General features: G+C 36.7%; 1 protein-coding gene across 2 annotated transcripts in view; it reads left to right on the plus strand.

Moving 5' to 3' along the window:
* The window catches only part of IPO11 (importin 11), a 200,910-nt gene that overhangs the window by 149,312 nt on the left and 29,374 nt on the right, over positions 1 to 22,224 (plus strand). For both annotated transcript variants that reach the window (XR_012031275.1, XM_072826605.1), the window contains exons 28-29: positions 13,282 to 13,377; positions 20,265 to 20,349. Coding sequence is in view for 1 of the 2 variants with exons in the window: in XM_072826605.1 (XP_072682706.1) it covers positions 13,282 to 13,377; positions 20,265 to 20,349 (181 nt within the window). In the remaining variant the exon portion in view is untranslated. The remainder of the gene's footprint in view (positions 1 to 13,281; positions 13,378 to 20,264; positions 20,350 to 22,224) is intronic.

The raw sequence follows: 22,224 nt of genomic DNA on the forward strand, positions 1-22,224 counted from the left end.
GTATACCGGAAGCATATGATTCTCTCTTAGGAGTAACATCAACCATTGGGGTCATGATTTGGGGAGACAGGTAATTGAGGAAGAATAAGATGAAAGAGCCCCCAGGAGATAGTAGTGTTGATTCAGAATCTTTAATGTAGATAGATGATAATTCAAGCCATGGAAACTATGTCCTGTTTGTCTCTATTAGGGTAAATTGATACTTCGTAGACTATTGGACATAGAGTAAGGGCCCATGCTTGATCTATTAACAGGGACCTGAGCCGCAAATATGTATTAAAAATCTTTTCTTGAGTATTATGTATTTCATGTTTGTGCTGTCCTTCCTCTTATCCCAGATTTCTTGTTTTTATTATTAAAAGTTAATACTTCCTATATGAAATTAGCCAGAAGAAGTCTGGGAGTATTTAAACCAAGTGATAATTACTGAGTCTGTAATTGTGAAGCTGAAGTAATTATAAGAATGTTTTGTGTTGTCCAGTATACCTTAATATGGTGCTTCTCAAACTCAGAATTACTTGGGTTGTTAAAATACAGATTGTTGCCCCCTGCCCCTCCCAGATTCCTTATTCAGTAGGTCTGGAGTGGCACCCGTTGAGTGTGTGTTTGTACAAGTTGGCTAATAGTGCTGGTCTGGGGACCAAACCTGGAGAGCCATTGCTGTAAGATACTTGAGGAAAAGCAGAAAGGAGCTGAGGAGTGGTTTTGAGATACACCCGAAGTTTCAGAGAAGCTAAAGCCACAGCTCCCTCCCTCCTCCAAGAGTTTTCCCTCGTTCTCCTTTTCCCTGCTAGCTTAAAGCTTTGGTTGTGATTTTAGCAGAAGATATGAATACATTTGAAATAAATCTGTTCTTACATAAATTACTTGTTTCATTAGAGAAGGGTATGTAGTGTTTGTTTTACCTTGAAATTTTTTTTAATACTTCATTTTTTGGTGGTTTTATCCACACAACTCCCACAACTCCAATTACGTTTTTTCTTTAATTACTAAAAGGACATATTATTTGAGGAAAAAAAAAAGGATTCAAACAAAACAAATATTTAAAGTGAAAGATAAAAATAAAGTGAAAGATAAAAACCCTTCCATGTCTCCCTTCCTCACCACCTAAACCACATCCTCTTGATGTTAGAAGCAGCATAGGTGACTGTTTGAAGTTAAGAAATATCCATAAACAAACTATTTATCTTAACCTTACAGCAAAACTCCCTTGAATTCAAAGAAGATAATTTAGAAATTTTATCAAGATTTCTTTTGTTTTTATGTATATAGCTTCTAATTGATGATTCATATAGGCTCAACTAGAAAACTTTACTCTTATTAATATTTTATATATGGAGCTATAGTTGTACCTAATGGTTTAAGTACTCATTCTAGTTTGTCAGCAGCTTTCCCTTTTTAAAATTTTTTAAAAATTTTATTTATTTATTTGAGAGGGAAAGAGAGAGCATGAGTGGGGAGCCCGGGCAGAGGGAGAGGAGGAAAGGGAGAGGGAGAAACAGATTCCTCACTGAGCAGAGAGCCTGACCTAGGGCTCCATTCTAGGACCCTGTGATCATGACCTGAGCTGAAGACAGATGCTTAACCCACTGACACCCAGGTGCCCCTGCAGCATTTCCTTTTAAAGATGTTAGCTCACATGACACTGTTGTTTGTGACTTGCACACTTTAAAAATTAAGTAAAATTGATTTGAGGGACGCCTGGGTGTCTTAGTGGTTGAGCATCTGCTTTTGGCTCAGGGTGCGATCCCAAAGTCCATGAGCATGCATCAGACTCCATGTGAGGAGCCTGCTTTTCCCTCTGTCTGTGACTCTGCCTCCCTCTGTGTGTCTCTCATAAATAAATAAAATCTTTAAAAAATTGATTTGAAATGATAGATGTGTAGAAATTTTTAGCAGTATGATTTGTGCATATGATCGTTTCACATTTTAGGCAGCCCCACCACCTCAAACACAAGTTAAAACCAAGTAATATTCTAAATTAATACAGGTGAAGAAACTTAAGATTTCTGTGTTTCTCTACCTTTTACTAAAAAATTTTGGATGAGAATGCTCAAGAATAAAATGTATTTCAGAAGGATAGTTTTATGTACAGATCCATTTTTTCCATTGACTTCTGTAAAAGTTGGTTATGGTTCCAGGGCATACCAAAAAAGCTCCCCTCTGCCCTCCCCATAGCGAATGAGAAGTATAGAACTCAACTATCATTTATTTATAACATTATACTTTTTGAAAACACTTAAAATTCCAGTGTGGAATTTCAGGAATATGTATCCCACTTCTGGAATAATTGGGAACTTACTCCCAGTTTCCTCCTAGCATTGGAGTAGAGATGTTTGATGTTAGATTGTCCTTGAGGACTTGATTGGTATGAAACAACTTCAATAGGAATAAGAGGAAATCAGGAAGGTCCCAGGTGATGGAGTAGGAGCCTGGGTAACGTCTCATGGGCTCCTGGAAGTGAGGGCCTGCCAGTGTTGATAGCCAGACGCAAAGTGTTGGGGCACAGTAAGGGTGACATTGAAGGAATTGTGTAGAATTTAGTGATAGTAGGGAAACAAGATCTTTGGATACCTCTTTGTTGTCCACCAACCTTTTACTCTTAGAGTTCTTGACTTTCTCCTACATAGAATGCCAGGGTTACACTCTTCCTCATACCTAGGTCTTGAGTCAGCAAGCATTTTTACTGAATTGTCTTGAGCCAGGAAGCATTTTTACTCAATTATCACAACAGTAACAATAAAATATGCCATGTTTGTTTTAAACGGTTGCAAAAATGGGAGAAAAAAGACTAAGCCTTTTCTAAGGGTCTGAAAAAAATTTTAGGCTTTCCTACCACATTGGTCCCATAGGTACTTACCCATGCCCCTGCTATAAGGATCCCACCCCATCAACTTGCCTTTGTTACCAAAGTCCTCTTTTGATCATGTAACACTGTTTTCCAGTGTATGTCATCTTCAGTTTAGTCTGGGCTGTGTCACGTACAGCACTTCTCCAGGACTATAACTCCCATGCCACAAATACCTTTTCATATAACTTTAATGACAGCATAATTGGCTTTTTTCATTTGTCCTGAAGGTATATATTCATGATTACCTTGTAATGATTTGTTGTATAACATCAACAATATCTAGCATTTACAGTGGTGAGGTAATATACCCATAATTATGAAATCTCTATTAAGTTCTTTTATAACCCTTTTTTTTTTAAGATTTTATTTATTCACAAAAGACAGAGAGAGAGAGAGAGGCAGGGACACAGGCAGAGGGAGAAGCAGGCTCCCTACAAGAAGCCTGATGTGGGACTCCATCCCGGACCCCGGGATCGTGCCCCGAGCCTAAGGCGGATGCTCAACCACTGAGCCACTGAGGCGTCCCTCTTATATCCCTTTTTAAAAATCAAGAACCACTCTTTCAGGTGATTCCTGTAAGCATTCAAAACAAGCACTGCTAGGGTTTTCAGCCTAATGTTTTCCCCACACAGTAGTCTACCAGTCATTTATCATCTTTTTATGATAACTTAGTGTTGTCATCAGGTATTGTTTCTTAAAGCAAAGTCTTTCTCTAAAAATCACAGAAGGTAACAATTTCTTGTCATGTTATCATACATAGATTGTTACAGTTTTCTTACTGTCTTAAAGATACTGAGCTTTGTTTTGCTTGTATATCTGCCCTCAAAAAATTAACTTAGGGAATAGTTTATAATATAAAAAGCCTTTGTAAAAGTTATTGTTGGATATAAAAAATAAAAAATTAAACTTTTATTTTAAAACAACTTAGTGAATTTCCACCAAGAATTTATTATCCCATTTCCTTGCCAATATTTGTCAAGGGAACTAGATTTATTAACACTCTTTTCCATGATCATGCAGAGAATTACTGTGTAGAAAGAATATATGTTTCCATCTAAGTGACAAAAGTATTTGTAGCTAGCTAGGTCCTGGAAAATATCTAGAGAGGAAAAAAACTAATTTTAGTGTAAATATCACCACTTTTGTATGTAGCCTCTGGTTTGGTAGAAATTCTGTAATAAGACTGATTAGTCAGGGTTTTCTTATTTTGCCTTTGCTTTTAATAAACTGCTGTTCTCTTCTTAATCCTAGTAAACAATATAAGCAGGGAAGTATAGTTACGAGAATATTTGATTGTGGCTTTTAATGCTCAAAGCTTATTTTCTTAAATTACTCTAACTTCAATGGCTTCCTATATTTAAGATATGAGAGAGAATACAAGAGTGACTTCAAACATCAGTCATTTTTATGTGATGTATAAAGAGTGTATTTGTGGTCTGGTTAGATGAGAGAAAATGCTAGAGTGACTAAGGTCCTCATTTGTTTTTTTCTTGGAGGTCCTATGAAATACTGTCAAATTATCATTTTTTGATTATAAAACTGTTCAGAAAAAGTAATTAAAATTTTTGTGTTTCTGCATGCCGGTTTTCTTCCCAGATCAAAGGGGATGAAGATATGATACAAATATATCAGTCCATCACTTAGAAAATATAAAACACATGGTCTATGATGAATAGATAATTTCTGTGAAAAATAGATATGTAAAATGAACACTTTAGAAATGCTAATAAAAATTGGACAGTTAGGGAGAAACTGGAGTCCTGTTCACATTCAACCTAATTATTGTTGGGCTAACCAGTGAATATTAGAAATTTCATTTATTTATGCCTTTGGGGATTAAAAGTTTTATTTTTTCTTTTCAAGAGCTATTTGTCTTCAGTACTGATGTGGCTAGATTCATAATGACACAGAAGGATAGAAATAATCTTAAGCCAGCATAGTTTTTAGGTTGATTCAATAAACACGAAGATGGATTGATTTTTTTTTTTTTTTAATACTTAGCCTTCAAAAGCAAAGAAAAATCACTCTGCAGAAATTTCTGCAATTCTCAGTCTATGGATAGTTTTATATACCCCAAAAATGCCATAGCTTTAGAAAATAAAAGTTTACTGAAAACTATGTGGAATTGTTTTAAATGGATAATTTAATATTTAGTAGTTTTTCATGCCTTCACCTATTTAATGTTTATATATTTGTAACATCACTTAAAACACACCTGAAGAACTGAACAAATGAATGTTTTAAAAAGTCTGTCTTCTTTCTGTTTTGTTTGTGGCTTGTGTCTATGTGAATACATTAACATATCTACTAAGTATCTGAAATAAGAGAGGAAAAGTGTGACAAAAAGGAAGAAAATGTTCACATTACTATAGTACTTTTTTCCCTTCAGTTTTACTTTCATTCTTCTCTTTCATCTCTAATGTTAAACTTTCCTTGCATTTTCTGAAATGTTTCAGAAATAGATTCCAACATGGCCACCTTCCGCTGCTCTGTTTTCTGCCTCACGTTTAGTGTAATCAGTTGTAATATGTTATTTATAATTTAGCTGTCCATACTTGTAATTCCAAAAAGAGTTAAGCAAAAATAATTTTGCAAAAAGAAAATGAGAGAGGGCAGTTCTTGAGGTTTGGGGATCATTAATTCCCATGATTACTGAGTGTTCACATTATGCATAATGTCTTGTGGGACATAAAACATAAGCATAATACATTTTCTGCGTAGAGTTAACTGATAGTCTTAGGGCAGACGGGTAGGCATGAAAAAGGACATAAGGAGAACTACACGGCACATGAGTTTAATGCTAGATGAGTAGTGCAGGCATTTTATGCTACTGGAAATTCCAAGGACAGAGCGTGCTCATGTACAGTGAGCTGGAGTGGCCAGAGAAGGCCTCATGAAGGAAGTGTGAAGTAAGGTGAATGGAAAAAGGAGGAAAAACATTGTGAGGGGCAGGAAGGGAGTAAGCAGATAAGAGTTAGCAGCTATTATATTCAAGAGGGGATGACTTAACTGCCTGAAAGTCATGAAAGGAGGAGTAACTTGGGAAAGGTGGGTTTGTTCGAGCTTGAAGTTCTTGATCACCCTCTAAAAGTTCTTTATGAAATTTAAGAGACTGAAATAGAAAGCACCCTTTTGCTTCCTTGAATCCCTTACTAATAAAGTGAATAGGATCAGTTGGATTCCATTTAACATTGTGAAATAAAAATAAATGTATATCAAAATTGGGATTTTTTTTAAGGAGCATCTATCCTTTTTTTAATAATAAATTTATTTTTTATTGGTGTTCAATTTACCAACATACAGAATAACACCCAGTGCTCATCCCATCAAGTGCCCCCCTCAGTGCCCATCACCCATTCACCCCCACCCCCCGCCCTCCTTCCCTTCCACCACCCCTAGTTCATTTCCCAGGTTAGGAGTCTTTATGTTCTGTCTCCCTTTCTGATATTTCCCACACATTTCTTCTCCCTTCCCTTATATTCCCTTTCACTATTATTTATATAAGGAGCATCAATCCTAATGTTATTAGTGCAAAATGGGTTAACTTGCAAATGCTAAGATCTCAAGTCATGGTAGAACAATCAAGATTTTGGGGACCACTGATGAGAATTAGACAGTGATAATTTGCCAGTGATGCTTTAGTTCCGTCCAGGTGACAGGATGCTCTCCCTTCAGATCAGTGCCACTTAGTCAGAAATAACCAGACAATGGAGAAAAGCATTTAGGATATCATACTTTAAAAGGAAAAAAAAGAAAATCTCATTTGTTGCTTATTTTCTTTGTCCTTCCTGCAGATTTAGTCCATAATGAGCTCCTTTGCTTACAAAACAGCTTTTCTCTGTCTTTTCCTCTGAATCAGAGAATAGGTCACATTCAGATGTGTAACACATGACCCTATGTGCATTCAAAGTTATCTGCTTCCTTTCAAGTTAAGGCTTCCTTTAGTTTCTGAGTTCCCTGAGGTGACCATCGCCTTCCCCCCCCCCCCCCCAACTCCCTGGTGCCTTCCAAGGTCAAAACTTTTTTTTCTTTTCTTTCTTTTTTTTTTTTTTTTATTTTAGTTCCAGTGTAGTTAGCATATGGTGCTGTATTAGGTTCAGGTGTATAGTACAGTGATTCATCAGTTCTTCAGTATAACCAGTGCTCATCAGGATAGTGTACTCTTAATCCTCTTCATCTGTATCATTCATCCCCCTACCCACCTCCCCTCTGGTAACTATCACTTTGTTCTCTGAAGTTAAGAGTCTGGTTTTTGAAAATGAGAGTTGCTGGAGGTGTGGGGGTGGGAGGATGAAGGACAAGAAGGTGGCCAGGTGATCTCATGAGCACTGGTGTTATATAAGACTTAGGGATCACTGAGCTCCACCTCTGAAACTAGTAATACATTTAAAAATTGGAGAAAAGGGGTCTGGTTTTTGGGTTGTCTCTTTTTTCCTGTTTATTTCTTAAATTTCACATGAATGAAATCATATGGTGTTTGTCTTTCTCTGACTTATGTCACTTAGCATTATACTCTAGACTCATCCGTGTGTTGCAAATGGCAAGGTTTCAGTGTTTTTTTGTGGCTGAGTAGTATTCTGTTGTACACATATACCATATTATCTTTATCCATCTGTCTGAGGATGGATACTTCCGTTGCTTCCATAATGTTGCTGTTGTAAATAATGCTTCACTAAACATCTGGGTACATACATCTTTTCAAATTAGTATTTTCATGTTCTTCAGATAAATAGCCAGCAGTGGGATTACTGGATCATATGGTAATTTCACTTTAATTTTTTGGGGACCTCCATACTGTTTCCCACCGTTGCTATACCAGTTTGCGTTCCCATGAACATTGCACAAGGATTCCCTTTTCTCCATATCCTTGCCAACACTCGTGTTTGTTTTTGATTTCAGCTGTTCTGACAGGTGTGAGGTAATATCTCATTTTATTTTTGATTTGCATTTCCCTGATGACAAGTGATGTTGAGCATCTTTTTGTGTGTCTTTTGGCCCTGTTTTTGGAGAAATGTCTGTGCTTGTCTTCTGCCCATTTTTAATTGGATTATTTTTTTGGTGTTGAGTTGTGTAAGTTTTTTAATATATTTTGGATACTAACCCTATATTGGTTATGTCATTTGCAGATATCTTTTCCTGTTCCATAAGTTGCCTTTTAATTTTGTTGATTGTTTCCTTTACTGTGCAGAAGCTTTTTTTGATATGGTCTCTAGTTTATTTTTCCTTTTGCTTCTCTTGCCCCAGGAGACCTATTTAAAAAAAAAATATATTGTCGTCGATGTTAGAGAAACTACTGCTTGTGCTCTCCTCTAGGAGTTTTATGGTTTCAGGTCTCACATTTGAGTCCTTAGTTCATTTTATTCTTGTGCATGGTATGACAAAGTGGCCTAGTTTCATTGTTTGGCATATAACTATCCATTTTTCCCAATTACATTTTTTTGAGGAGACTGCCCTTTTTACATTGCACTTTCTTGGAAGTGGCTATTTTTTAAAATCCCTAGAGCTTACCATGATCTCTAACTCATTATGGACTCATAAAATATTGACTAAAATGAATGAACGTATCCATGGTGACTTATTCACCAGGAGGGGTTGGCTAGAGCAATATGACACTCTAATCACTTATTTTTTGTAAATAAATTGGTAACCTGGTATAATAGCCCACCTTTTTTTTAATACTCCTTGAGCCAGTCTTCTGAAATCTGACCTTGGGACTATAACAGGATGTATGGTTTGGGCTGGAATGCTCAATAGTCAGCTTTTTTTTTTTTTCCCCCCTTTTTAACCTCTTAAGTTTTGAATTTTCTGCTATGCTCTGGAAGCTGTATATAAACTAGCAGGGAGTTTAGCTGCTCCTTTCAGACTCTAGATTGCTCCCTCCAGGTTTGAGAGGTTAAGAACCAAGTGAGATTTAAAATTACGAGGTTCCCTCTGGCTACCTTCAGTTCTTCCACATTCCACACACCAGATTGGACACCAGATTTGACTAATGTGCATGAGAGGACATTAAAAGATGACACACCGAGAAGAATGCTTATAAAGTGTTAGCTTATAACTGCTCAGTATGTAGCACATAAGGAAGAAAAAAACCAAAAGCAATACAGGGATGCCCGGCTCTATTAAGTGTCCTGTCCGACTATTGATTTCAGCTCAGGTCATGATCTCAGAGTGGTGAGGTCAAGCCCATGTCAAGCTCCATGCGAGGTGTGGAGTCTGCTTGAGATTCTAGCTCTTTTTCTCCCTCTGCCCTTCACCCCTGTTCCTCTCTAAAAAACAAAAACAAAAAAACACCTAATTCTTGTATTTAGAGAGGTAATACATATAAGATTAACCAAGTACAGTGCCTTTTATCCTCCAAACCTATTTTTATTTCATTTCTGGTTTATAGCTCCAATTTGCTTTGTTTCCATTTTAAATGTCTGATCACATTTTAAAGCATTTGAATAAGAAAGATTATAGGAAGACAAGGTTGATTCTTAATTTATAAAAGACAAGGGCTATGGGAATATTATGTGACTAAAAAGTGAAGTGATTATTTGATTAATATTCAAAACTTTATAAAAATACTGTGGGTAAAACAATCTATTTCGAAGGCTTCATTTTCAAATGTTGCATTTACACATTTGGAACATTTTTATAACTTATAAAAGGAGAAAAAAATCTCAACTTCTTAATGCGTATTTACTTTAAGTATATGTTGCACATGCCAGGAAGTACAAGCCATTTTTGGCTTTTTGTTATCCCTGTTATTTGGGGGTATTTTTCCCATACTGCTTAATGAGTGGAATTGAGATGTTGTTTTTTTTTTTTTTTTTTGAACCTCAATGCTTGGAAGAGAATTTTTGTGTAACTTCCCAGAACGTGGCATGGATACTCCCATTTCCCCTCTTCATTCCTTCCTTCTCCTTTTTTGAGAGTCTCCTCTTGACATCTTCCCATTCAGAACCAGCTCATGGACCTTTCTACTCTGGGCCGTAGTCATTTTCCCCTTTTCTGAACTTGAAGTCTGTGGCCACCCCTTCTGGCACCTAATAGGTGCTCCAGTGCAAGCACGGTTTTCCCTGTCTGCTGGAATTTAATTCCCCTCCCATACCTAGATCTCTGCTTCCGTTGTCCTGTTCCGAATGAGTCACGCTCCAACGAAGAACAGTGACTGCCCACTGATGGAGTTTGCCACACTTCCCTTACCCTACTTGACAGGCATGTGTCCTAGCCCCTCAGCTGGTAGAGCTGGAAAGCCCACCGGAGGAGGCTTGGAAGGGAACAGGACAGGGTAACCCCACTGAAGGCATGACTGACTTCTCCAAGCCTGAGCGAGCATGGGCAAGCTGAGCAGAGTTTGGACTTGTATCCTCTGGCGTGTCCAGTCTGCTTCCATGGGTATCATTTTCCATTCTTTATTTTAATTTTCTTAACTCTTCTTTTTGTCAGTCATTTACTACTTGGAACCCTTGGCTTTACATAAATCTCAGGTTCCAGAACTCATTAGATTTCTTTCCAAACTCTTCACGCTTTAGTTTGGTTCCATCAATGTCCTCTAAACAAAGTCACCATTCATGAAAAATGTGTGAAGTTAAGCCTTTAGGCAAGAGCTGTGTAGTCAAATTGTGTAATCCCTCTCTTCTACATTCCCTCCTTATTAACCTTCCAACCACCTAGTAGAGTATGGTCACACTCAGATTGCCAGATGTCTAAGATTCACATTCAGTCTTTTGAGAAAATACACAGTACTCAGAATTCTATTCTATTGCTTGCTTTTTTTTTTTTTAAAGATTTTATTTATTCATGAGAGAAACAGAGAGGCAGAGACATGGGCAGAGGGAGAAGCAGACTCCCTGTGGGGACCCCGATGTGGGACTCAATCCCAGGACCCCGGAATCACAACCTTAGCCAAAGACAGACGCTCAACCACTGAGCCACCCAGGCACCCCTATTCCATTGGTTTCTTATGATTTTACCAGTTTTCCTAGCTTGGAGGTGATGTGTGTAGAGAAGGCAGCTGCCTGTATGGATTGTCCCTAAATAATACCGACAGAAAGGCCTGGTAAACAGCTGTAGTCTGGAGGATTTTTGTCTTTTTCAGCTAATGAAGATCAGTTGTTGATAGCTATCCGGGATACTCCTGCATTGCGAAGGAATTCCAGAACCTGCCTGCCTTCGCATGCTGTAATGGATTAGTGGCGAATTACTCTGCTGGGAAGTGAAAATCTCTCTATCCCCTCCACATACCTGTCCTACTTCAGTCTAGCCTTCATTTTACAGACAAGGAGACCAACACCTAGAGAACTGAATTAATTAACTTCAGTGGGATTACACGGTTAGTGGGTGAACTCTTTGGCAGAATTTTGGTTTCCTAGTTTTTCTTCTACAGTATTGTTCCCTGAACTGAATAAAGTAGATTGTGTGAGTCTTTCTTGAGAGATATTTTAGTTCTTACATAAAGGAAATATAATGACTTACAAAATAAATACTCCTGCAATAGGGTACTATATGTCCATTAACATGTATCAGAATATCAACTAGTTATTATTTTGTCCAACTGGTGATTTAGTTGTCTAAAATCTGATCACATTTGAGTGTACAGACCAAAAATTCGACTTTACAAAGGTGAGAACATGACCCAGAATATGGTAACTTGGGTACTACTTTACTGAACATTTAAAAAAGTAATCATCTATCTTAATGCAGAATGAGAAACATGATATGTGTCTTGTAGGAATGATTCTAGTAGTTCCCTGGAGCTAAGAGTTCTGATTTATTCAGTTTTAAATTCAAATAGTATAATTTCATGTTTCAGTGGATGGTTAAGAACTACCAATTTTTAAAACTCGTTTTATTCATTAAAGTGTAGTTACGTATAGTAAAACTGCTTACACATGAAGTTTTCACAGATGTTGACAGTGCAAAACTGCTACCATAGTCAATCCAGAACACTCCTGTCATCCCATAAAGTTCCCTTGTGTCCCGTTCTCGAGCAGCCACTGAACAATTTTGCCTTTCCGGAAAGTCATATAAATGGAGTCATACAGTATTGTAGCATTTTGAATCAGTTTTCTCTTAGAGTAATGTTTTTGAGATTTATCCAAGTTGTTGCATGTATATTTAGTTCCTTTTTATTACTGACAACCATTTCATTGAGTAAGTATCTCACAGTTTGTTGGGCCATTCACTAGTTGATAGGCATTTGGGTCATTTGCATTTGTGGATTATTATGAATAAAGCTACCATGAACATTTACATACAGATCCGAGGCTCCTTGTTTTGGTCTTGGGTAAATAGGTGGGAATGGGATTGCTGAGGCGTGTGGAGTATGCTTACTTTATAAAAACTGCCAGTGTGTTCTCTAAAATGAATGTGCTGGGGTTTTTGTTGTTGTTGTTGTTTAATTCTTATAAGCTGTATTATGAGAAATCCTATTGTTTTTCGTCTTTGTCAGCAGTTGGTATTGTTAGTCTTCTAATTTAGCTTTCTTTTTAATTTAGCTTTTAACTAAAATGTCATTATGGTTTTAATTTGCATTTCTCTGATGACTGGTAGTATTGAACATATTTTCATCTTTACATTTTGTTCAGTGAGGTGTCTGAAGTTTTTGCCAGTTTTTAAATTGAGTAGTTCTTTTTCTTTTTAGTGTAAAAAGGTGATTTTATTAAAGCACTACCCGTGGGCGAAAGAGCTGCTGAGTTATCTTCTTCTTGAGCTTTTAGAATTCTTGATGTGTTCTGGATTCAAGTGCTTTCTCATGTGTGTTTTATGAATATTTTTTCCCAGTCTATAGCTCGTCTTCTTTTTCTTGGCATTATCTTCAGAAGAGGAGAGATTTTTTAATCTTCAGCATTTTTGTATCTTTTTTTTTTTGGTTATAAAATCAACACAGGTCTATTGTAATAAGTTAAAGAATATTGAAATATGTGTTTCCTATCTGATAGAAAAAAAAAAAACAACAACAGTGGTTTTACCTCCCAGCTACCCAGGCACCCTGGCCTTCCAGTCTAGGCCTCTGTAGTGTGAATCCCAATAATGATCTCCTACTCAGTCTGCTTTCCTCATGCCCAGCATCTTCCTTTTCCAAACCTTTTTAGTATTTAAACACACTAATACTCTAATGAAAGAGAAATTTTTAGTGTTCACATGGAAAGGTAAAATTTCTGCTACAAGAAATATATTTTGAGGGATGCCTGGGTGGCTCAGTGGTTGAGCGTTTGCCTTTGGCCCAGGGCATGATCCTGGAGACCCGGGATCGAGTCTCACATCGGGCTCCCTGCATGGAGCTGCTTCTCCCTCTGCCTGTCTGTCTGTCTGTCTGTCTCTCTCTCTCTTTCTGTTTCTCATGAATAAGTAAATAAAATCTTAAGAAAAAAAAGAAAAAGCAAAAAAGGAATTACCTGTTAAAGTACCCCAGTTTAATGTGTTTTGCTTTTCTTTTCCTTTAGTGTCATCCAAGATAAATTCTGTGGGATCATAAACATCTCAGTGGAGGGCCTGCATGATGTCATGACAGAAGATCCTGAAACAGGAACTTACAAAGAGTAGGTGATCGTTTAACTGATTGCATTTGACCTGGGCTGCGGTGGGCAGAATGATTAATTGTCCTGCATGCATGTTGGCTCTTGCTGCCACCATGTAAGCATAATGCAGTGACTTTTTAATTCTGTCTTTTACAAAGAAAATGTTGCATTTGTTTTGCCTCTAGTTAGTTTGATCTTGAGATCAGCTGTCATTGAAGTGAAATGACAAATTGGATTTCTTTAGTTAAATAGTAATTATGTGTTTGACATCAGGGTTTTAAAAAATAATCCATGTGTATGTTAACATGTAAATTCCTTTTTTAAAGATATTTGAATATGTTCTTTTTTTTTTAATTTTTTTTTTATTAACAAAGTTCCCCCTGCCCCATAGGCTGGTTATGGGGAAAAGAGGATCGGTAAGCATCCTGCATTTGTACTTGCCTGATAGAAGCATCCCTGGCACCTTCGCATATTAGAGTCAGGTGGTACTTGACTGGTTTTAAAAGAGAACGACATTTTGGGGGGGAATATTTAAAATCATGTTATCAAGAATGCTGAGAGTCTCATACTTACATAACTATAATTTGAAGTTTCATTTCATTGTATCCTTTATAGTTCGCAGAATCGCTGTACCTTTTCTCTTACTGTTATAAAGAGCGTGTGTCATATTATGATAATAAGTAAGACTTAATGAAATTTGAAGCCACTTTATGTCAGTATTACACTGAGCCCGTTTTCTTTGTTCTTTATAAAGAATCTATAGGAAATGGGAAAGGTGGTCATTTGAATCCTATGTTGTTGAAAAACATGGAGTGCAAATTTATATTGTTGAATCTTATTAAACGTAGGTAGACATAATGTGTCTGGCATGTAAGTTTGCTTTCAAGAATGTAAGAGTTCAGATGAAGTAGAAACTTCATTCACACTCCTCTGATTACAACCAAAATAGGAAACCATGCATTAGGCAGTTTCTTTCAGGCTTTTTTTAAAGTTGAAATAGGATTTATGACACATGACTATAAATATTATATATTTATGCATAATATGTGATGAAGCTTACAACTATTTGTGAAATATTTAGGATATAATCAAATGCTCCCAGTCATCTTCAGAATATATAATTTACTTAGGGGGAAGATGTTTTAATAGCAGCATGAAAACACTGGTAGTGAGTAAAGACAATTATGTATATTTTGAACAAAGCACACAAAACAGTAGAATTCTAGCTTGTGCTTTAAAGAAAGAGAAGAAAAAGGCACTGCGTGTTAGAGTCTTCAGGAAGGGATAAGACTTAAGATATAGGAAGTGGACATAAATTATAGCATGGTCTGAGTAGAAGGGATGAGAATCAGGAAGTTGTAAGAAATAAAGTCTAGAAACGAGTGCAGTTTCATTACTTTAAAAATTAGGATACAGAGCTTCAGAAATGTGCAGTGACACACACAGCAGATAAGTGGAGGGGTTGCATGGAGTTCTGACTCATGGTGCCAGGCTCAGCCAGGAAGAAAGTTTTGGTTTGGAAAAGGAAGATGTTGGGCATGAGGAAAGTAGACTGAGTAGGAGACCATTATTGGGATTCACACTACAGAGGCCCAGACTGGAAGGCCGGGATCCCTGGGTAGCTGGGAGCTAAAAACCACTGTTTCTTTCCCCCCCGGAATTGTTTGATTGCTTTTTACCCCGGGGTAGGGAAGCATGGTGGAGAAACTCTATTCATCACTTTGTTAGGTTTCTATGAGAGGTTAGAATAGACCTTTGATAATCTTCCTATTCCGTAATTCTCTGAACTGCATAGGGTTGTTTTTTTTTTTTTTTGTAAACTACATGGAGTTCTAAAATTTATAGTCCATCGGATAGATGATAGGGTGTAAATAGACTTTCAGAAAAGGGCACTCAAGAAACATAAAATATTTACTTATGTAGTTAACTTAGCCTCCAGCTTCCTCTTCCTGTTTACTGGAGCAGTTTATTCAAAGAAAGTTAATATTTTTAGGTCTATTGAATTTCTGTTCTCAGTATAGAATAAATTAGAATAAAGGAAGAAAACCCCTGTTGTTGTTGTTGTTGTTTTACTTCTATATGCAGTATGTTAATCAGGGTTTCCCATGTAGAACCAATAGGAGATACATATATAAAGGGAGAGAGAGAGCATGCCATGTGTAAATTATTACATTTATTTTTTTTAAAGATGTTTTATTTATTCATTCAGAGAGAGAGAGAGAGAGGCAGAGACAGAGAGAGAGAGAGAAGCAGAGACACAGGGAGAGGGAGAAACGGGCTCCATACTGGGAGCCCGACATGGGACTCCATCCCGGGTCTCCAAGATCACACCCTGGGCTAAAGGCGGCGCTAAACTGCTGAGCCACCAGGGCTGCCCAAATTATTACGTTTATAACAACATAAATGTAAATAGATTTATTATAAACAGTTGGCTGTTGTAATTATGGAGGCTAAGAAGTCACAAGATCTCCAGTTGGCAAACTAGAGACCCAGGAGGGCCAATGGATAGTTTCAGTATAAGTTCAAAGGCCTGAAAAGCAGGAGAGCCAGTGGTGTAAGTTCTAGTCTGAGTCACAAAGCCAGAGAAGACTGATGTTTCAACTAAAAGACAGGCAAAGAGTGTGAGTTTCTTTTAATTAGATCTTTTGTTCTGTTCAGGTCTTCAGCTGATTGAGACTCACCCACATTGGGGAGGGCAATCTGCTGTACTCAGTGTACAAATTCACATATTATTCACATATTATTGCCAGTTATCTCAGCATCCTGTGGTCCAGTTAAAGTGATACATTTAACCCCAATAAGGAAACCAGGTTGACATCATCTCTTTATTCAGACTTCTTTATGCCAGACATTGTGCTATGTGAGGAAGCAGCTGAGGCTCTATCCTGCAGGAGTTTACTACCTAGAGATGGAAATAGGCACCAGTGGGGCAGTACCAGCTACAGAAGAAGAAGGGTTCTGAAGAAACTGAGAATAACTTCTGAGAATATATTAGTGGATTAGAGCCAACTAGTAAAGTAACTCGAAAAGGTCTTGGACTAGGGTGTATAGTCACTGGAGGTTCATTGGCAGTTTTAAAGCGTGGACATGCCAAGAACAGATTTCTAGTTCAGAAGGGTGCCTTGAATGCATTGTAGAGGATGATGGAGAGGGGTGCAAAGGCTCACACTGAGTGGTCTTTGACCACTGAAACACCCTGGGATGCTTGTTAAAAGTGCACATTTCCCTTCTCCAGGCCAGATCCATTATATTAGAATTTTTGAGGCTAGGACAGTAGAACCTGCATTGTAACAGGAACCCTGGATGATTCACATGCCCTTTAAAAATTGAGAACGTACTGCCTGGAAGATGGAGAAGCCCTTCAGGTAGCTGTTACACTATTGTTGATGTGACTTTGAGGTAGATTGTAGAGAAAGGATTGACAGGAATTGATGACAGGTGGGTGTGGCTAGACATTTGACAAGTATTTATAGTTTGGGGGATGTGACATATATAAATTTGTTTAAGATTATGGTGCTTACACCTAACAACTTATATTTATTTTTGTGCTTTAATACGTATTCATAACTATTTTCATATGCTTTTAAAAATTAAAGGTAACATTTTATGTGGGAAAAATGGAGATGCATTTTTATTTGCTTTTATGATGTACCACTTTTTATGTAGTAGAAAAGTTTATCTTCCAAGATAGCTGGGTAGTTAACAGTTGGCTGTTACTGTCTTGATACTGGTATTTCTTAAGAATAGTATATAAAATGAATCCACTTAGAATCTATTTTCAAAGATTAAATATCTGGGATTTTTTCTTTTTTTTTTTTAAATTGAGGTATAATTGACATGTAATATTATATTAGTTTTAGTTGTACAACATAGTGATTCAATATTTGTGTTTATTGTAAAATGATCACCTTAGTAAGTCTAGTTAACATCTATCACTATACGCAGTTAAATAAATATTTTTTCTTGTGATATGGATTTTTAAGGTTAATTCTCTAAGCACCTTTCAGATATGCAATACAGTGTTACTAACTATAGTTACCGTGCTATGTATTATTTCTCCATGACTGACTTATTTTATGGAAGATTGCATCATTGATCCCTTTTACCCATTTTGTCTACTCCCTACCACTCTCCCGACTCTGGCAACAACCATTCTGTTCTCTCTGAATTTTGTCTTTAGTTTGATGTATCATTCCACATGTGTGTTTTAACTTTTGTTTCCTTTACTTTGGAGTCAGATCCAAAAAAAAAAAATCATCACCCAAAGAGCTTATCACTTTTGTTTTCTTCTAGGATTTTGATGGTTTCAGGTCTTTCATTCAAGTGTTTAATCCATTTTGGGTTAATTTTTGTATAAGGCATAAAATAGTGGTCCATTTTCATTGTTTTGTATTGATTTCTTTACATGTTTGTATTTTCACTAGTCAAGTTTAATTCCAGGAAAATATATTTAAACCAGGAAACTATATTAATGAGGCTTGAGATTTCCCTTCTACTTGTTTTCAGTTAGAGTGATTGCCTTTTTTTTTTTTTTTTGAAATACTATTTTGTTTTTAGGCACATTGGGAAATGAAATTGACAACCGCTTGCCAAAGTTTGGGAAGTAGAAAGAGGAGTGAACCAGGATTTTCATGTATAAGTGGCTAGAGTTTCTTAAACATGCACCTATTGAAAGCAATCATGATTAGCAGAATACGATTGCCATGATTGCATGTCAAGCCACTATCACTAGGGCTGGGATCAGCTTTTGCTGATGTAAATGGTAACATGGAAGCATATAAAGGCATGAAAGAGGAAGGAACTGGACATATTTAGGGCTTTTTTAAGGAAGGAGGACAGTTACGTGACCAACTGAAGTGTCCACTTCAGGGACCAATTGAATAATGCTGTCAGTTTTAGTATTATTGTGACATTCAGAAGTGAATTTGTTTAGATTAAATGAACCTTTTAAATTAGAAATGATTTAAAGGGTATCATGTTGTGTGCTAACACTATTGGTTGTGTTTCATTGGTTGGAGTTTGTTGTTGGGACAGATTCTGATTTAGCTGGCTAGAGTTCCCAGACCTAGTTAGTGAATGTAAGATGTGAGAGGTGGCTGGCTGCCTACGTTCACATATCAGTTGTCCCTATTTTAGACTTTTATTATTATTACATTTATTGCCCACATATCTTAGCTTATTAGAAATCTATTAATTCCCATCATGCCTTTTATGTAAAACATAATTCCCTGTCTTTAATGTTTGTCAAAAAAAATAAGATTTGACTTTTAATTGGAAATTTTCCTGTAGGAGAGAATTTTATCTTTGGGTTCTTCAAATTCACTTTTTTTCCCCTCAGTTTACACTTTCCAGAGACCCAAATGAAGGCAGTTTGCAGAATTGCAAAGGAAAAATATACTGCCCTCTAAATAATTCTTAGTCACTGGAAAAAAAAATGCTATGTGTAAATGTATTTATATTCAGAATATACTCTTGTGTATGCGATAAATCATTTAACTTAGGAAGAGGAGGACTGAGTTTTTACTATACAGGTAAATTAACAGAGTTAGTAATGTGAAGGAATTTCATGCAGCATGAAGCATACTTCCCTGGAGATACAAATTCACTGCAGTTAGATTTCAAATCTGCAGCAGCCATAAAATGGCTAGCATGAAGGAACTCCCTCTTATTATTCGGTTCTAAAATAGAAACTGGGACTTAGATTGTTTTCTAGACATTTCACTTTACTAAATAGCATCATGGCTGGGATAATAATGTCATTATTTCTGACTTTGTGCCAGACTCCCTTGGCCAGCTAGTTGTGCTGTATCATATTATGTCGTGATGGATGAAAGCATTGCAGCTTCAAGAGGTTAAGACCCTGCAGTAAGTTAGGAGTTAAACTCTTGCTGCTTCTGATTGTAGTTTAAGGGTTTTATACTATTTGAATGCACCAGTATGCGCTGACCACGTCAGAAGTCATCGTTTCAAAAGTTGTTTTTTTTTTAATGGTGGGCAATAGGGAGAAAGGGACCCTCATATCCCCTGCAACAGTGAGCTGGACCAAGTTTCTGGTGTCAGCACTTGTTTTGAACCTTGAATTAAAAGTTATTTACACAGCTGAGTCAGGAGTTAGTTTCCTCTGCACTTGCTATGAAACATAAGTGAAACCAAGCTTTCTTTGCCACAGTTTATTGGTTAGGAACCTTTGACTCTGATAAATTACTGAATTCTACTATTCTAAATTAGGAAGCAGTGAGGTTTGGGTTTATTCCATCAATTTGATTCACTAGACAATATTTATTTCTTGTCTCCCTGGAAGAGAGAAACTATTGACTGAATAGGAAACTGCATTTCTATTATCTCTGTTAATGGTGAAGAGCAGTGGTGCAGATAAAAAAAAAAAAAAAAAAGATTTATAACTGTCCTGAAAGAACAAGTGCTCTCAGGAACAAGTTCCTTGTAGCATAGTAATTTGGAGCACAAAGTAGATTATTGCATAATTAATATTGTTTTAATGATGTTATTGTTTAAATTATTGTTATAAAACACGTATAATCACAGACTTGAAGATTGGTGGTAAGAGAAGTTTTAATTTCAAGTATCTATAAGTATCATTTTTTTTTTAAATGAAGAGTCCAGGTTGCTTTGTCAAGTGATGTATGGTTTAAAAATCACGTATACATAAATTTCTTATAACTTGCTACCCTAAATTCTCAAGTAGTATGTTCTAAAATATTTTGGTGTGGCCCTTTTTAAAAAAGTGAGGTATATTTTTGCAATTAAGTCTTAAAAGTATAAATCTAACTTATCTAGCTATTCCTCATATTTTGGTACATAGAAGCATTCAAGTTCTCAGTGACTTTCAGGGTTTGTTTTAACATGTTACAAACTTTTTTATTTATTTAAAACTTTTTTTTTTAATGTAGCTGTATGTTAATGTCTCATCTGGAAGAACCAAAAGTCACAGAAGATGAAGAACCACCCACAGAACAGGATAAGAGAAAAAAGATGGTAAGTTGAAAAATAGCTTTTAAAATTTGGGAAAACCACTTATTATTATATTCTTTAGATCTGAAAATATCTCTTGGTCGGTTCATCCATTTCTCCATCTCTCTGCTCATCCCTTGTTATAAAATTAATGTAAGCTGAGCTTTGAAATTCGGAGTGAACTCCTGATACAGATTATTTCCCAGTAATCCTAGGACAGGAAGTAGAGTTTGATTCTTAATCTGAAATAGCTTTTTCTTGTTTTAGCAGAGTAAAAGTTTGTTCTTCCACTTACAGAAAACATGTGACCCTCAGCACTCATTTAAGTTGTAATATTCAGTCTTCAGCTTTGAGAAGATTTCCTGAAATTGCTTCATTCCGTTATTTCATGAATTTGCACAATGAATTTTTTGTGATTATAAGCCTTTATAGGAATTCCTTTAAATTAACTGTTAACTGGGAACAACAACAGCAAAATCAGAAACCTCTCAAATATCCTGCCTTTAAAATTATTTGTAATCTTGAACTTTTATTTTTTTATTTATTTTTTAATTTTTATTTATTTATGATAGTCACACACACAGAGAGAGAGAGAGAGAGACATAGGCAGAGGGAGAAGCAGGCTCCATGCACCGGGAGTCCGACGTGGGATTCGATCCCAGGTCTCCAGGATCACGCCCTGGGCCAAAGGCAGGCGCTAAACCACTGCGCCACCCAGGGATCCCTAATCTTGAACTTTTAAATATTTACTTTGACATATGTTATAAAAAAGCTACATTGGTTGACTTTCTCCCATTTCCTTTTGGGATCTGTTCTGGCCTCCTGGCCTCACCGTTACTAGTTGCATTGTGCCTTCTTCTTGCCTGACTTGTACTTGGGGACAACAGTAATATCCCTCAAAGGTGGAGTATGACTTACTCAGTCCATATATACGATGGCCATGGGATACTGCTGAACACCTAGTAATCACGGGTGATTGTTGTTTCAGTCTGCTCATGATACTCTCTCCGTGAATTTGCCACACTGACCCGCGGGGTTTCATTCGGCCTCGGGTGGACCTGAGACTGCGCTGCTCCGTCTGCCTTCTTTTAAACTGGGCGACAATTTAATGCATTTTCCTTGGCATTTTCCCAGAGTGATGATAGCATTTCAGTATAGCCTAACAGTTTTCTCTTTCCTCACTTCCACTTTTTAAAGCATTGAATATATAATTGATGTTACGGAAAAAAATAAAATGTCTTCCTTCATAAGATTCTAAACTTGTAAATGAGTAACAGGTATTCTGCTTCTATTCATTCCTCAGCTTTTATACACACTTTAAGATTTTTAAAATTTTTATTTATTTATGATAGTCACACACAGAGAGAGAGAGAGGCAGAGACACAGGGAGAGGGAGAAGCAGGCTCCATGCACTGGTAGCCCGACGTGGGATTCGATCCCGGGTCTCCAGGATCGCGCCCTGGGCCAAAGGCAGGCGCTAAACCGCTGTGCCACCCAGGGATCCCTATACACACTTTATTCACGTCATCTCGTCTGCTCGATCGGCCCTTAGCCAGTTCATCTACTCAAATCTATTTTTCATCCTATATAGAATCCTCAGTAATGTCCTATAGTATTAATTTTACTCCTAAATGGATTTCGAAAGTAAGTGAAATATTACTTTAAAGAGCAGTGTCAGAGCATAGTTTCAGAAATAAAACTTAAAGTTCCTTTATTCAGTTTTGTGATTTTAAATACAGTTTGAGAGCTGGTTATTTTATCAATCTTGTTCCAATCATGGGCAATATTAATTTACAGAACAACCATTATTTTTTCCAGTGATTGATTTTATTTCAATTTAGTCATCACAGTAGCTTTCTGATGTAGACTGATACTATTATCTCTACTAAGATTTCCAGG

Source organism: Canis lupus, chromosome 5 (assembly GCF_048164855.1).
Source record: "Canis lupus baileyi chromosome 5, mCanLup2.hap1, whole genome shotgun sequence".
Classification (NCBI taxonomy): Eukaryota; Metazoa; Chordata; class Mammalia; order Carnivora; family Canidae; genus Canis; species Canis lupus.